Source organism: Aulonocara sp. 'chitande type north' Nkhata Bay, linkage group LG2 (genome assembly GCF_057382095.1).
Source record: "Aulonocara sp. 'chitande type north' Nkhata Bay isolate Kocher_YH1m ecotype deep benthic linkage group LG2, A_spYH_male_GT1.1, whole genome shotgun sequence".
Classification (NCBI taxonomy): Eukaryota; Metazoa; Chordata; class Actinopteri; order Cichliformes; family Cichlidae; genus Aulonocara; species Aulonocara sp. 'chitande type north' Nkhata Bay.
Window position 1 is genome coordinate 2592538 of NC_141345.1, and position 17699 is coordinate 2610236.

A 17699-nucleotide genomic window follows, 5' to 3' on the forward strand; every position below is an offset into this window, starting at 1 on the left:
ATTTGTTTTCGTGTCTTTAGTTGGATCTATAAAAAAATATAAAATTGGATTTTTAAACCAAAAACGACATTCCAATTCTCAAAGACCTGTTAGCTGAAAAGTTGGCATATCTCGACATGGTGAGCAATGACCTTTGACAAAGATTTGAGCAAATTGGACTAGTGCAGGACTAAACAACCTGGAGGCTTAAAACTATCTACAGTCAATGGTCACAATCTGAAACTCATGTCCTTAAGAAAAGGAAAAAAAAAATCCTCTTATTAACTGTATTTCCATGTATGTTTACTGCCTCAATAAATCACAGCACCTATTTATTACCATGCCTCAAGACCTTTGCGCAGTACTGTATGGCTCAAAAAAAGAGATGTTATTTTCTGTGGATTGATGGATAACCATTATTGCAAAACAAAAAAAACCAAAAACGTGAGCAGACAATATAGAAAATGGGATTATAGAAGCCATCCCATTAAAAACAAACTTTAGCTTATATTTAAGCTTACAAGGTGTAAATTGCTTTAATATAAAATATTCCATCTGTCCATCACATAATCAGCATCACACCGATAACATCTGTTTAACTTAGACTCTCTTTCCAGCTTTAGTACCCAGCCTCACATAGTCATACGCTGAAATAGTTGGGATCTGGTCACCCTAAATATAATTACACGTGTTTGAAAACCAGTGATTGAACATGACATAACCCACTGAAACAGTTATTTTAATCTGAAGAAATCTAACAGACTCATACAAACAACGGCATATCTGATCAATCATTGTCTGCCTCATATGTTGAGGCGTTTTCCATCCACTTTTCAGTAAGCCTGATAGGGAGACTTAAGAAAAAAAGTGTGTAGTAATGACATTGAATGTGGACTCTCATCGTATTGTGCTTTTACTAAGGGTCATCAAAAACCTAACACAAAGTGGACTGCCATGTTAGATTATTTAAAATGCTTTGTGGTGCATGTACAAAAATGACCTTCAAAGAAAAAGCAAAAGAGAAACTTAAATGTGTTTACTTATACAAGTGGGCTGCCTTAGCAGCTTCATTATAGCCTATAACAACAAGAAGTGCTCCATTTTTGGCACATTTTGTGTGATTACAAACATCGCTATATCACTGGGCTACATGGCCTTGAAACTGTAAAACTTTGCTGATGCAGGATCACACATTTGCCACAGAAATTCCCAAAATTTCCAGTTCCCTACTTTAAATGTTAGTCCCACTTTTGACACTGACAAAAGAAACAAGCATCAGTTTAATTTTTATCCTTTTTTCTCTCTCAAACATGTGGTACATTTAGAGCATTGTTAGGTGTGTTAGCATTTGCCTGGGATACTGGATGAACAAAAAGGAAGAAAAAAAATAGTGACTTGATAACAAAGAGCATATTGATGCAAACCAAGGACAAAGAAGAATCTAAGTTTGAAAATAAATACTTTTCCTCTCCATTTAAAAAAAAAAAAAAAGAGCAAACTGAACAATATCTGTGTGTCTTCTTTGTCCCAGCTCTCTCAGAGGCACTGACAAATATGGACAATATTCTCTTTTCAATAGGCATGCAGTCCACAGGATCACAAGACCCCTGACGAAAAACCCTGTGGAGCTATAGCCATTCAGTTGTCGGTCGCTGGGTTGAAGATGATAATGGATAACATCCACTGGAGCAGACGATTTAAGAGACCGAGCACTCAGAACGGCTTTCATCCTGACTGGACCACCTGCATCCACCTTTCTTTCATCTAAGCCACATAGTTGTACTGGTTGGAGTTCTCCTTGTCACGCTCCATGTAGTCCCTGTCAATAAGAGACTCTATCCTCTTTTTCAAGTCAGCAGGCTGAGAGGAGAGGACAGACAGGAGGCACGAGTTAAAACATGAAAAACATGCCAGCATTTCAAGCTATATTTTGAGGTGTGATATAGAAAAAAAACAGAAGTGAAAAGGCAGATTCATGTTAGTCTTCCCAAAATTTATCATAAAATAAAAAGTAAATTAAAACACCTTCTCCTTTTCCTCTAGACCTGCATAAAGGTTATAGTTTTTTTGTTAGTTTCCCCCCTATTTGATACACGCTGTTACACTGGAGCAGGGGTCCCCAATCCCAGTCCACGAGGGCCGGTGTCCCTGCAGGTTTTAGATGTGTCCTTGATCCATCACAGCTGATTTAAATGGAGAAATTACCTTCTCAACATGTCTTGAAGTTCTCCAGAGGCCTGGTAATTTCATGTGATCATGTGATCCAGGTGTGTCGACCCAGGGTGAGATCTAAAACCTGCAGGGACACCGGCTCATGTGGACTGGGATTGGGGACCCCTGCACTGGAGGATGCTGATATTAAACACTGCCAAAGTTTAAAACCCCGATCCCCTAAGAGTCATATTCTAAATTTGGTCAACACAGCGTAACAGCAGCGTCTAACATTGTTCCTACACAGAGCTATGGAGACCATTATCTATAGCGCTTTACTCAGTCCCTAAGGACCCCAAAGCTACATTCAGTCATTCACCCATTCACACACTCACACACTGGCAAGCTACATTGTAGGGGGCGCACTGACAGAGGCGAGGCTGCCGGACACTGGCGCCACCAGGCCCTCTGACCACCACCAGTAGGCAAACATGGGGTTAGTATCTTGCCCAAGGATATTTGGCATGCAGCTAGGAGGCAGCCTGGGATCGAACCACCGACCTTCTGATTAGTGGCTGACCTGCTCTGCCGCCTGAGCTACAGCCACCCCATGTTTTAGCAGGATCAAAAACATGTGAGACAACTGGTCTCTTGACACTCTTGTTTGTGGCGTAGCTGCTTCTTTAAAAAAACAAAAACAAAAAAAAACAACCATGGAAATTCCAGACTGTACAGTTCCTCTAGTGGTCACCTGAGGCTGGCACCCAAAGCAAGCCAATTCCTATAGAGTCACATCTTAAAATGCCCAACTTTTCAGCATTAAAAACAGATTTACAGCCTTGTAGATAAACAAACAAACAAACAAATTCTCATGTAGAACTATTTGTGTCTGTGCGGCACACTGGTACTGCATATGGTTGCAGCTTATAGTTCTTATGAAAAAAAAAAAAAAAAAAAAGAATAAAATGAACACTACAGTGGACAAAAAACACCAAAGTTTTTAAATGCAAAACTCAAAACCAATGGGTGACCTGACAATCATGTGAAAAAGTGCATCTTTATAGGAATGGAGAGAGTCCCCTGAAAACTTTTTCACATGACTGCATCTTTTATCCTGTACGTGAAGAGCAAACGTGTTAAAATACAGAGAACTTCTTTGCCGTGAAGTGAAACTTTCAATGCAGCCACTATCTCGGCTTCTCATTTTGGCTTCTTGATCTCTGACTATTTTTCCCCACTCCTTCCTCTTTGTGGTAAACACTGAAGTCACCCCCTATCATGTCCAAGCAAACTTTTAAACCGAATCAGCAATCTGTCACATCGAAGCGTCACTGCTGTCTGGCCAAGTCCTAGTGGGTTTTTTTTTTTGGTTAGATCTAGTTTAGCTGAAATTGTCGACTGTGGAAGAGCGGGGGTCTGTCCAGCAAATGAAAGAAACTTCCTTTACTGGAGGACTGAAAGTAGACGAAAAAGGAGAGGGACTGAAATGGTAAGTGAAAGTAGTGAATACCCAATACAATATTCACATGTAGGAAGCCCCACAGCTTGGAAGGTTTCAAAAGCTACATTCACTTCTCATTATTTCTACTACTAGATCATGCATTAAACCCAGTGTAGTCCTTCTGTATGTTAAAAATACTGGCAACTACCAGTGCTATTTCAGCCTCCTAGTGGACACACCTATCAACTTAAAATTGGCTTATTTTCAAGTTATTGCATTTACAAGATTTTCAGAAAACTAGACCTTCAGTTCGAGGTCACTGAGATTCAAATTCATCTGAGACTTGTAGTAGTTACACCTATGGTATCAATTTTAAAATCCTACGTTCTCAAGTTATTGCATTCACGAGATTTTCAGAAAACTTGACCTGAGGTCAAGCTCGTAGATACACTTATGGTGTCAATTTTAAGGCCCTACGCTGACTCATACTCGAGTTATCACATTCACAAACTTTGGTGTCCGCACCTGGTGATGGCATTCCCCATCAGCTTTTACGACCGAGTGGTAAAAAGAAAAAAAACAAAACAGAAAATCATTTGTGATTATCACCTTGACGGGGAACTTCAGCTGACTGTACACTTCAGACATCAAAAGATTATGGGTCAGAGTCTTCCTCATCTTCATGATCCGCACAATGGCAGCATCGATCTGGTACTGACGATCCTGAAAGACTCTTTCTGTGGTGCTGGCTTGCTCCTCCACCTGAGTAAAAGAGGCGAGTTAAAAATAATTTTCCGATCCTTGAAAGATAATTTAGAAAAATACGGTGAGAGCAAACATACTGTTTCTTTCATCTGGATCTGGTTTATTTTGATCCTGAACAGCTTGTGTTTGAAGTCGTCATTGCAGGAAAACTTGTCCCCATCTTCTACATCTTTGCTTTTTGGGATTTTGGTGAGGACACGTGCTTTACCACATGCAAGTGACTGAAGAGTCCGCCGTAGCTCACTGTCCTCTGTGGAAAGGCCCAAAGATCAGTGTGGCTGGGAAAAAAATAGAGGATGCCATTTCTTCATGAAAAAGTGCTTTAATGTGTTAATACAAACCTATTCCTGTTGCCACTTTGATCTCTTCCAGGGTGAACTCCTCTCCCTCATTAAACATCAGTAAGACAAGGGTTTGGAAAAGTGACACCTGCAGCTCCTTCTTGCCCTTTTGCAAGAAACATCAAGACGATTAGCATTAAACTTGGCTCACTGAGTGAGCAAAACACACAAGGTCATTCTTAGAAAAGAGTTCAAACCTCTTTAAATTCAGCTTTTAAGACACAGTGGCCTAACGTCGACTGCCACTGCAGCTTCCTGCCACTGTGTTTGCCCAGGTAGAAAGTCTTGAAGATCTCCTGCAGTCGCACCATCTGGACAAAGATAAGAGAGGTGTTACAAAGTGACGCTCGTTATATTGAAAAGTACAAAATCAACCCTCAGTATTTGCTCAGGACTAACCTCAGGTGGCAGGTGCACTTCCATAGGGACGTACGTTGGCCAGTAGCCCATAGTGAGGATATTCACTGTCAGCTCGATATTGCCGGGAATGTTTTGGCACTGCATATACTACAGAAATACAAAGACATGAGTTTATCTACCCACAAAGAAGTTTTAATCTTAGTAAACTGAAACTAGCAGGAAACTGAATCCATTAGCAGGATTTTAGACTGAAAACAGGCAGTGTTGGTGAGGGTCCACCCTTTCAGTTTTATTGTAATTACACAAGTCTGAAGACAGAAAATCAAACCAGACTGTAATTATATGAAGAAACTGAATTTTACAACACTGGAAACTAATTTCACCAAACCCTCGTTTACAGAGCTATTTTAGTAACCAGGTATTACAGAGATACTTCTATTATAAATGGCTCTATTTGTGTTTATCATCCTCCCGCTCTGTTTCCTTTATACATGTCAGATACTTTGCAATACTTTAATGTTAATACTTTCAGTTTTTATTCATCTTTATACATACAGTTTTTTCCCCTCAAAAAAATGATTCAGTGCGCCTTATGTATTAATTCTGCATCAATAGCAGGGAAAGTTTGTTGTCTGCATTTTAATACGTCAGAGTTTATATGCACATCCGTCCTGGCTGACTGTAGTTGGTGGTTGTCTTTCTGACGCACCCACAAAACAAAACGCACATTAAGCCAGCTGCCTACTGTCTCACACCTCTTCCATGAAACACGTTGTTTAACTGGAGAACTGGTGCAAACCAGACACTATTCTCAGACTGAATGTGCCCCAGGTTTTATGTTATGCTGACAGTTGAATTACATCTTACAATGTCTATATTTCAAGCCCTCAGGGAAAGCAAAGGTAGGCTAACACTTTGGTTGCATTGTCGGCAATTTTTTTCTTTTTGATAAAACTTCAATGAAAAGATTTGTCTTTTTTCACCATGTAATGCTTCAATATGTGTGAACAAAACCTTTTCCAAAATGTCATTTTTGCCTATTTATGTAGGCAAAGTGTTACCTGTTTGAACTGCACCATGATGTCCTTAGAAAGCTCCATGTCCTTGAACATCCCCTCCAACTTGCTGGTGAACGCTGCTCCACATTCTGAAAAACAAACGTTGTGAGTCAAAGTTCAATCAGTCACTGTCAGGATTCCATCATGTAGCGCCTGTGTGCACACGTGCTAAGAAATGGCACTAAGCTATGAAAACTGACCGTGTTTAAGCTTTGACAGCATTGATTTTTCAGCATCAACAGAAGCACTTTTTCCAACCAGCAACCTCTTAGCCAGGTCCTTTTTGTAAAACGCCTCGAAAACATCTTTTCCTGCAAGGACATCAAAGTCTCACAATAAAGGCCGCACAAAGGACAAAGTACTGTACTTACACAACTGTTACAGTAAACATTACCATAGATGAATCTAAAGATAATCATGATCTTATCCAGCATCTTCTCCAGCTCTTCATCCGTGGCCTCTTTGTTTCCTGCCCTCAGCTTTGAATCCACATGTTTTGCTATAGAGAAATGTTGATTATTATCATGTTGGCAGAATTATTGTTGTTGATTGTTATTATTTTTCTCTTCACTGTGTGGCAGTTATGAATGGGGAACATGCTTAGTTACAGACCTATGAGCTCTGCAGGTTTATTTGGCCGTTTGTTGATGAATGTTTCAAAAGCTTCCTTCATGGCATTAACAAATTTCTCATTCTTCATGAAACACACGTCGATGATTAGATCCACTTTATCTTTAAAGTCCAGCAACTCCTGCACCATGGTTTTGTCTTTTTCCGGATTGATTACGATCGTGCTTCCAAAAGCCTGAATTTGTATTTTCAAGACATTAAAAACAATTAAAACAGTGAATTGATTCTGTCTTCTCTTCAGTCTTTCATTTAAAAGCTGCCATACCTTTATGTATTCTATCCAGTGCTGCAGGAGCACGCTAACGCCACCACGCACTCGACTGAAGAGCTGATAGAGGAGAGACAGATCCTGAATTCTGTTCTCATCCAGCAGGTTGGTCAGACCTGCAAGTTTCAAATAACAGCTAGAGGTCAATCAAGACTCAGTATGAGGTTCAGACAAGACAGTCACATATCAGGTACTTCCAGAACAGTCACTTATGCTTCACTAAGAGTAAAAAAACTAGGACAGCAGGTTGACTTTAATTTCATTCCCACCGACTGGATTCATTGGAATCACTCTCAGACTGATTGCCAAAGGTTTACAAATAACTGCAGTCTAATTTTTCATGCAGATTGCAAACATGTTGCAATCAGTATCAGTCAGTCTGCGCAGATGAGTGAAAATCGCTTGAGGTCCATCTATTTGCAATAGAGGACTCGACTTAACTGGTTGCATTCTGGTTATATTCCCAGAATTCCGCATCAAAGTTACTCGGCACCGATGTCATTCTGCATTTAAACTGCCATCCTGCAGTAACTAGAGAACTATTTGTTAAGGAATTTTTATTTTAAATTCATGATGTTCTGGCTAAACTCTGAATGTAAGTAGTGAATACGATTTTCTTTGTATGTAGACGACAGCAGATTTGATTTTTTCCCTCTTAACTTATCACAGTTCATCTCTGTATTATCACAAGCAGATTGCATGCAATTGCTAACTTGACTCTGTTCAATTGCATAGTGATAGTCCTGTTGCCATCTAGATGCACGAATGTTGTTTTGAAGACACTGACTGATTGGTCAGAGTGGTCATAGACCTGGGGTCCGTTCTTCGTACCTCGCTAAGTAAGTTAGCTGGATTTGATTGTTGACGATTTCGCGTGATCTTGGATCGTTCGGTTCTCTGAAGCTCATCCGGGACTTGCTGTCATAGCAACAGATCCGTAAGCGTAAACCTGCTCGGGAGCAGGCTTACTTTATGTAAACAGGATTAGATCGCGGCCACTCAGGTATGTCCGCTTCATTTATACGAAAGCAACAGCGATATTTTACCACTAAAGATATCAGTGTAACTAAAGATAATGCAGTACTTGATTCTTGTATTGATTCCATACAGATACACACAGGTCATTTCCTAAAAAAAGGGAAATGTACTATTAATCATTCTATTTCATGTATTTGATTATTTCAGATGTAATTCATATTTTAGAGTAATAATAGTAAATTACTTCGTGTAATCAAGATGAGAGACCACGGCTATAAAAGCGAAGGTGGATTTGGGAAGCCTGTCGCTGCCATGTCCTGTCCGTATACGCGAGCCACCCATTGCGGAAGGTGCAAGATTGATAATGAGAGTTTTCAGAATTCAGCGTATATTGCGGGATAGGCAGGATCCTTTAGCTCAGCGCGACAGTGTGCTCATTGAGAGATATCGATTTTCCCGTGAGGGTATTATTTACTTAACCAACTTGTTGACGAGGGGGTGCAGGACCACCACCTGTCTTCTTCTGCTCTGCCCTTTTCTTGGTTGTTGTTATGAACAAACAAACAGATTATTTCAGGGTCTCTTTCCAAGAGACTAAAAGCAATATAAGTGATAAATATTACCATTCTGTAGAATATTCTTATTTCACTTTTACTTGTTCCCATGTTCTAGTGGGTCCTGTTGTGGCTCTAATGTGAAAGAGGATATAATGTAATATAATATAATATAATATAATGTAATATAATATTGGATAATATGGTGTGATATGATAAATCTACCCTACCGCCTACTGGTGTTGGCCAGAGGGGCCGATGGCGCGATATGGCAGCCTGGCTTCTGTCAGTCTGCCCCAGGGCAGCTGTGGCTACAACCGTAGCTGCCTCCACCAGTGTGTGAATGTGAGAGTGAGTGAATAGTGGCATTGTAAAGCGCTTTGGGTGCCTTGAAAAGCGCTATATAAATCCAATCCATTATTATTATTATTATTCTTAAATTACTTACGAGTTTAATTTGTCAGCAACTTCCTGCCAGCCCTCTCTCCTTGCTTTTGCAGCCTTTGCAGTGTTCCCTTGCGTTTTAATTAAACTCTGAAACTCCTGAAATCCCTCAATCAAGAGTTCTTGCTCTGCTGCCGAAAAATACCGAGCGCGCTCCTTCGACATTTTCGCCGACCAATCAAAGGGTTGCCGATCAATGTTTCTACTATCGATGCATAGCCCCTGTTAAGCCACCCAGTGATCTCACATTACTTCATCCAGCTGTACTAATCGTCAACAACAGGTGTGTTCGGAGAACCGGAATAGCGAGCTCAAAGTTGGCGCGATGATTTGATCTTGGATGTAGTAAGCGAGGTACGAAGAACGGACCCCTGGTACCCATTTTTGAAGCTACCATATCGAAGCCATGGCATCACAATCACTGCACACAGTTACAATAGGTCTCTTTCTATAAAAAGCGGTGAAAGACAAAGAGACTTAAACAAAAAACTCTGGTTTTTGCATTTATAAAAGTTACAGGCCACTAGATATCTGCCTTAATGAGGACTTAAGATTTGCCTGCTTTTTTGTAAACCTTGTTGTTCATTGACTTTAATTCAAATTCTTCACAATGGAAATTACTGTCTGTTACCTATGTAATTTATTTAAATTTGACAAATATTGTGAGCTAAAAGGCTGTCTTTATATCCCAACAGCCTTTTAGGACCTAGAACTGGTCCAAGTTTGAGAACTACTACTCATATAAACAACATAAAAACAAAAAGACTAATGCAACATTATATGAAACTAAAAATGTCTTAAATCAGACACACTGAAGAGAAAATCTTGTTAAAAAATTGCCATAATTTAAAATATGCTGTAACAATGACAAAAAGGTACATTTAATAAGCTAAACCCTCATTTGTTTTACAATAATTTATTATTATATAGTGACCGCTTATATTAAGTGTTTACCTTTTTGCAGAGTTGCTGTGAGATGTTCACCAAGCAGCTGCTTCTCCACAGCAAGGATGAGCGGTTTTCTGAGAGGAGGAAAAAGCTCAGGTTACGCATCGATCTCTGTCACCGTTTATTTGCTAAGTGAACGCTTCAGTCCGACACTCACTGTGTGCTCTGGTCCAGGTACGTGATTACTCTGTCAGCCTCCTCCTCCAAGCGCTTGTTAACATGATGGAGATATTCTGGTACCTAAAAAAACACATTTACATTCACACCACAGCTTTTAATGCTTATTCTGTAATGCAGATGAAAACTACCCATCGAAAGATTACATAACATCATAAAAAGTTGTTTTTCTTGCATAGAGGATAATTTGGCAGTCTTCACAGAGAGGTTTGTAGTTTTATTTTCCCTACAGTTTCTTCAAATTAAACTATAAGAATTGAGCGTTTGCAAAACAAAGTCTCTGCGCTTCACCTTTTGTATAAAAAAACAACAACCAAAAATCCACATAAACTAAGCTTCCAGTTGCAAAGTGAACGTTTTATATACTTTCTGCTGAGCTAAAAGCTTCACTCAAAACACGTTTACGGTGCCAGACCTGCTTTCTGCTTTACTAATGCTTAGTTCAGTGGCTACATCTGTGTTCCTCCTCTTCTATAATGAATTTCCACATGTGGTTAAATGGTTGGCTTTTTGTAAAATTTCTAACAACATCAAAAAATATTGAATCCTTTCTGAGGCATTAGTTGCTTATTTATTCCTTAGAAGAACCAAATGTGACAAAAAAGCTTCAAATCCTCACATCTGACAAGACAAACCCAGGGAATGGTTGGATGTTCTGTTAGAAGTAATTAACAAGAATTCTAAGAACAGCTGCCAAGGATTTTTCATGGGTTACTAAACTAATGACTTTAAGAATTGGTTTAGTCAGCTGATCAATGAATCGTGGATAACAGACGACAAAATAAAAAGAATGTGTTCTGAGTATGAGGTTATATAAATCACCTCTCTCTCCTGCATCAGCCTCTGTCCCTCTGCAGCGTACAGTCGATTAGTTTCCTCCAGAAAGCGTTGCTCAAAGGACTCTTGATAAATCTGCCAAGGAGGCCGACAGAACACAGGTTTCATTAAAAATATCTGACAACAGGAAACAGACACTTTATCACACCCGTGTGCAGGTGAGCCATGCAAACAACACACTTTTGTTGTGGTTCAAATAAACGGAGGAAATCCAAACAATCTTCAAAAACACATTTAGACCGTCACTACTTAATATCTGGGTTATTATTTGAAGAGTTGCCCTATTACCTGAAGGTCAGAGAGCATGCTCAGCAGGCTCCTCAGCAGACTGCGGTCTATCGCCTCTCCGTTTCGCTCCCTCTCAATGAGCAGCAGAATCCCGTCGATGGTTTTGCTCTGAACCTTCAGATCGCTGATGATGTAGAACCGGAACAGCTCCAGACCCATGTCCCTGAAGACCACAACAACCCGTTCACCATACAATAAAACAGAAATCAGCCCGAGTACGAAGCTAAAACCACAACATGGCTGATCACTCACCAAATCGATGGCAGCATGGAATTCTGTAAAACGTAGGTGCGATCCAAAAACAGGAATATACTCCTAATCATGATCTGTGGAACAAAGATACACAATTAATCACGCTTTCAATGTTCAGATGACCTCCTCCAATCTTACATATGAAGTTTAAAGGTCCTACAAAGCCTGCTGAGATTTCTCAGATGTTGCAGCTTCATTGTTGGTGGTTAAAAAGTTAAGAAATGGAACAGAAATCACTTTAAGACGGAGAACAGATCGTTAGCTCTTTCAGTTTGGGGGAATTTTAATTCCCTGAATATCCATGTGTTGTTTAGGATGTGAAGAAATCAGTCAGAAATCAGGATGTGCACATATTTCTATAATCATTGCCTTAGCTGCAAGCAGACTAATGTTACAACCTTGGGCCAGTAAAACTAAAAAGTGGGTCTGTGCAATCCTTCTTACTGTTTAGAGTAGTAAGAGCGCTGCAGAGGCAGTAAGAGTAATGTATTGTGGTATTAGTGTTAGTGGAAGGATTTGATAGCCTGCAAATAGTAAATTTATGGAGAACACATGGGTTAACTGCTGCTGACTACCCGAAATGTCTAAACTATCATTATGGGCTGGATGGTCTGTTGTGTGGTGGCATTATAGGAAAATTCTAATTTTTAACATTACATTTGTTTCTCTCTCTTCGCTGTCAAATACTCTAGTTAGCACAGATGCATCTGCTCCATACTGCTGTATGTAAATTGCCTACTATTATTGAAGTTTCATATGCTTGTTATGCTAGTTTTCAGAACCACACCCACTTCCTTCGATACCTGATCACTTTCACTTAAACAGCTTCTTTATTAAGTGTGTGATTAAGAAACCGTTACTGCGCCAGCAAGCTGGATGCCCTGTAGCGATTCAACTTTAAACACTAGCGTAGGTAGCAGACTTGAGATATTCTATAGTAATGTCGTAAATTTCCATCTCCTCTAGCGTTCCTCACTCTGCTGGACTGGCTGCTTGCAGGCATTGCACAACTAACCTCATACAAAACCCAAGATAGTGATATTTGCAAAACAGTCCATTTACAGGGCCGGGGTGGGGGGTGACTAATGACAGATGCATTTGAGTTGCACTACTTGGAATGTAAGAGCCAGAATAGTTTGTCTCTGTTTGTAATATTTCATTTACAAGCCCCCCGACCAACTCTATTATAAATCAGTTTTAAAAAATTGCTATGTTTAACAGTTTTTAACAGTATAAAACATACCATTTGTCTACAGTGATCTTGCCAGCACTTGTCAATTTTCTTCAGGAAAAGCACGCTGTCCAGGGCATCCGTGAGAACAAAGTTAAGGCAACAGTGGACACAAAATAACAACATCTTCTCTATGCGATTCAGCGAGCGAGACCGTGAAAGGATATTCTCTGAACTGATCAATTTGTGCCTTGATGTGGTCTTCACACACGGCCCTCAGCTGTTTGTACAACTTGGCAGAGATCTTATGGAAGCAGAGGTTTTCCACAGCCTGAGGGGAGAAAACAGAGCTGTCGGAATAATGATAACGGCACAGTTGCTGTTTGCAGATGGGGGAATTCAGCGGGTCTGTCTGGATACCTGGTAGAGCTCCTCTAGATTGTATTTGATTGACGTGCTGTTCTGTATGGCCTCCACCGCCTCCTTCAGCTTCTGCCAGGTCTCCTGCGTGTAGTTCTCGGGCAATTTGGGCTTTTCTGTGAGAAAAACAAAAACAGAACTGTGTTACCAGTCTCACTCATACTTAGAGGACTGATTATGAGAAGGCATAATCAGTCTGTCTAAATGCAAGTGAATACGTCTGTGATAACTTTTTAGACTGACTGTAACTTATTTTTGGTAAATTCCCAGTTAACTAGAATTACTTAAATTCCAGAATTTTCATTGGTGAGAGAAAAATGCATTTACCAACCAAGAAAGATAAACTCATTTGTGAAATAAGTCACAACCAAATTTGGGTTCCTCAACACAGATGTCCCTCTCTTGTTTCTATGTCCGTCTGCATGTGGTCTCTCACGCAAAATTACCATTTTCCCACTCTTGTTTTGGAAAATGATTCACTCTGCTCAGCTCAAGTTGCACACATGACAGATTTTTACGGATTATTTTTAATATACATTTAAAGAACGTTATCATTATGAAAACAATCTGGTTTAGTTTTGGGGCAAAATACCGAGGTTGCCACGGTGATACGAACCCCACTTTGTAACGTACATGTTGCTAAAATGAGGAGTACCTCTAATTGAAATAAATGTTACAGTTCATGTTCACAAACGCTAACAGACTTTTTCACATTTGCTGAGACCACACTGCAATACTCCTTTTAAATTTTTCTCTTGATTCTTTCATTTCTGTCTTATAAATATATAAGACATCCCATGAGAGCACTTTAAAAAAATATGCTTTTTTAAATGTTTGTGCAAGATTCTCACAGTTTAAACTTCTTAAATTTTTTTTTAACTCTGTGGTTTGATTTGCTGTTCTTGTGTTTTTGTCTGGTCACCTTAAAGTCAAAGATGGTTTAAGTACTTATCACAGTATTAATCTGTTTTTTTCCCACATACTACACCCGGTCCCAGTCTTCATTTACTCATTGTTGGCCATCTATAACAACTGTACCATACAAGCTGAAACCACAATATGAATTTTAGTGTATTAAAAAAAACTGCACCTCAGTTTTTCTCAGTTTACTGACACTCGGCCAAATATTGTATCATCGGGTCTGTGACACACATTTGTACCAACAAAATGTCAAACCTAAAGACTCCAGATCAGGTATCTTTAAAGTGAAGATTTCTTTGTTCTCATGGAAGAAAAATGGGTTGGGGTGAGCAATCAATAACGCAGTTTACAGTTTATAGGGCTGACGCAGTGTTTACAGAGTAAACATCTTTACTAATATATATACAAATATATTTCATATATACAAAATGGGTAGTTTTTTTAAAAAACTTTCCAGCAATGTATCTGATAACTTAGTTGCCTCAGCATCACTGTCTGTAATAAAAAACTGAATAAAATAAAAAAGAACAATATTTATTTATTTGATATTTGTCTTGGTTAAAACTTGCTGCCTTTGTTTCTACAGCTTGAATTATTTGTTTAACACGTGTAAGGTAGGATGCTACTCTAACACTGGTTACTTACTGGTGTCTTGTAATCCAGTGTGGGCTGAGCCTGAAGACTGCAATAATAAAATACAATTAACTGATACTCTGCTATGTGTGCTGCAGCCCAGATTTCAGGGTTTTTCCTGGCTTAGAAAAGATCATCAAGGGGTGACAACCAGAGCTATTACAGTGTTGTATTCTTCTTATTAATTTATTATTACTTTTTATTCCATCTTGAATTTTCATTTTAAATTTTTGTTTAAGCTCGCTTAGTTTCCAGAGCCACTTTGCTTGACTGTATGCCATTATTATTATTTGAGAACGTTTAGTTTTAGTTCATTTTCAGTGTTTGTTTTAGTCTGTTTTTATATATTTAAATTTATTTATATATATAGATAGATAGATAGATATATAGATAGATAGATATATAGATAGATAGATAGATAGATAGATAGATAGATAGATAGATAGATAGATAGATAGATAGATAGATAGATAGATAGATAGATATAGGGTTTTTTTTTTTTTAAGGACAAAGTCTTGAATTAGTCAATTACACAGAAATTTTGAATGTATTTACACCTAGTTTTGACTAAGTGTAATCCGATATAATCGAATACACCTAAGTACAGACAAGTATAGTAAGCTTGTCTCTGTGTCTAAAAAACATTGCTATGTTAGGGATCAATAAGCCACACTTCCAGGTTATCATTTCAAAATTTTGAATTGGGTTCTTTAAAATTCTCAACTTAGTTTCAGCCAGTAAGTCAAGATTTCGAGATAATAACTCCTAAGGTCAATTTAATGTTCACTTTTAGTTCAAACTACCCACACAAGCGGTTTGATGAAAGACTAATCGATATTTTAACGAAGACCCCTATCATACATGACGGTACTGCACGCATAGGGAAAATATGGCCCGAGGACAAAAACTGCTTGGCTCCTGATGTCTTTAAAGAATAATCAGACCCGAAGCTTCTGGGAAACAAAATACAAAAAAGATTTATGTTCTTGGATTTCAAAACAACGACTGTGAGAAGTCAGTGCTGTTATTTCACTCATGTTGAACAGACGGCACTCCACTGCAAACAACTGCTCTGTGATGAAAAGCAACACCTTCAACCTAATGGTAAATATATCAAAATACCAGAAGGCCGTACAGCCTTTAAGTGGACTGTTTTATTTCAGATCTAATACTTTACTTGGCCAACAGATCAGACGATTACTGCCCCACAAAGAGAAGCCAATTTAATTATTTTAGTGGAGTACATGCTTTCCCTCTCTTTAGACTCGCCCCTCCATGCTGCAGGTACTGCTGTTGGAAAGAGAGGATGGCTGCTGTCAGCTCGCAGCAATGTTTACCAGAAATCTGGCATATTTAAAGATCTGGCAGCTTTAACTTTAGCTCCTGATTTTGGATAGGGGCAAGTGAAACCCATTTATAGGTTTAAACTATCCGTACAGGTGGTTTGATTTAGCAAAATCAAAGGGACTTATTAACTTATTTATAGTTACCAAGATTACTAATCAAGGAAATACACATTTTTCCCAAGTTTGCCAAAGCCCGTGATATCTTTGTCCTATGTTATGGTACAATTTTTAAGCATTAAACTCATAGATAGCTGTTTAAAATGAGCTCTAGTCTCTGTTAAATGTGTCGGCCAGCTGGGACCATATCATTGTGATATAGCAGGGATTTGTAAGTTTAAGGTGTGTTTTTTTTTTCTTTTTAGGAGCTTGGACCCCATCATCCACCAGTGTCTACCTCTGAAGTTCTTGATGACTAGTTTCTTGGCAGCACCGGGTTTACTGTTGGAGAAGGTGGTGGATCCTGCAGTTTTCGTCAGTCCGTTTGCGTGGTGCCCCACGCCGCCGGGCAGGAACATGGCTTTGCTTTTGTTATTGGAGCACGAAGCAGCAGCAGCAGCAGCCTCCTCAGCCATTTTCACATCGAGTCCAATGAAATCCACTGAATCCTCAAACCTCAACTTCTTCTGAATGTGCAGCGGAGTGGGAGAGGAAGAGGAGGAGGAGGAGGAGGAGGAATTCAGGGTCTTTGGAGGCGAAGAGGAGATCGTGTCACTAGTGTCTTCCCTCTCCGAGCCGTTTATTTTCCTCTTTTTCGTAGATGTGATGTTACCGCTGTCGGTTTTGACATCAGTAGCCGCGGGTCTAGCCTCCTGGGTTGGCGGTGGTGGGGGATTAGGGGAAGATAAACCTGTTGGAAACATGAAAAAACGGGAATACTAATTCTTAACAGCCAGTCTTCTGATCGGAAACTTCCAGGGTCGCCGGGAGGGGGGAAAAGCTCAGCGTCCGAGAGCTTTTATCTGCCTTAACGCGGAGAGGTTAAACCAAAGTCCTCTATCCTGTATAAAACAGACAATAAATCACAAACTACAGAAGCTCCACTTGAACCTAGCCTCGTCGCTGTCTTGTTATTGCTGGCAGGAGACGAAAGATGGTTGGCTATTGCTTCCTCTTTTGCCTCGCTTGTCTAAGCGCGTCGTAAAGTCGTGCAGAGAGTGAGCGGTTTGAGGAAAGCGGCTGTTAATGAAAAATATTTACAGGAGAAACGCAGAAACTACGAGAACACGCTCACATGGGAGGAAAACAGCCGTCGGCGAACACGGGAAAAATCCGCTCAGAAAAGCTAGTCCGTGACCCCACCGGAAGTACTTTGTACAAAAGTAGTTTTTGCACAAGCGTGTTTCTTTTTTTCTAAACCAACCCAAGCGCTGTGACCGTTTCGGCCACAAGATGGCGCCCAGGCTCGACGTTTGACGTAAGTGTCACGCAAACAAATAAATAATAAATAAATAAATAATGCAATCGATGAATGAAAAGGTTTTGTACCGAGTCAACCTTTTTTATTATTATTTTTTTGTTTTGACCCATGACAACTAATTTTCTTGGTTTGTTTGCCCTATATGTTTTGAATGGTCAACTACTTGTAATAAAGTTAATTTCAATTTAAAAAACCAAACAAATCAACAACAACAAAAACAAGGACAGATAAGTTTCAAACTTCTGCTTCTTTGTTATCCGATATTTTTTTCTTTATTTAGAAATGACGTCAGTTCAAACGGCACCTTCTGTAATTCCCAC

The 17699-nt window shown here is 39.4% G+C and overlaps 1 protein-coding gene across 1 annotated transcript; it reads right to left on the reverse strand.

The window, feature by feature from the left end:
- Positions 1-484: 484 nt before the first annotated feature.
- Positions 485-17349, reverse strand: cul4b (cullin 4B). Its single transcript, XM_086301584.1, has 20 exons — positions 16357-17349; positions 13063-13178; positions 12870-12973; positions 12715-12784; positions 11472-11545; positions 11220-11382; positions 10917-11006; positions 10075-10157; positions 9924-9991; positions 6991-7109; positions 6708-6900; positions 6490-6594; positions 6296-6406; positions 6099-6184; positions 5077-5184; positions 4875-4988; positions 4678-4783; positions 4414-4586; positions 4181-4333; positions 485-1839 (listed from the first exon to the last, which is right to left on the reverse strand). Exons 1-20 carry the CDS (start codon positions 16820-16822, stop codon positions 1744-1746), a joined length of 2598 nt encoding a protein of 865 aa, XP_086157710.1. The 5' UTR covers positions 16823-17349; the 3' UTR covers positions 485-1743.
- Between the last annotated feature and the right edge of the window lie 350 nt (positions 17350-17699).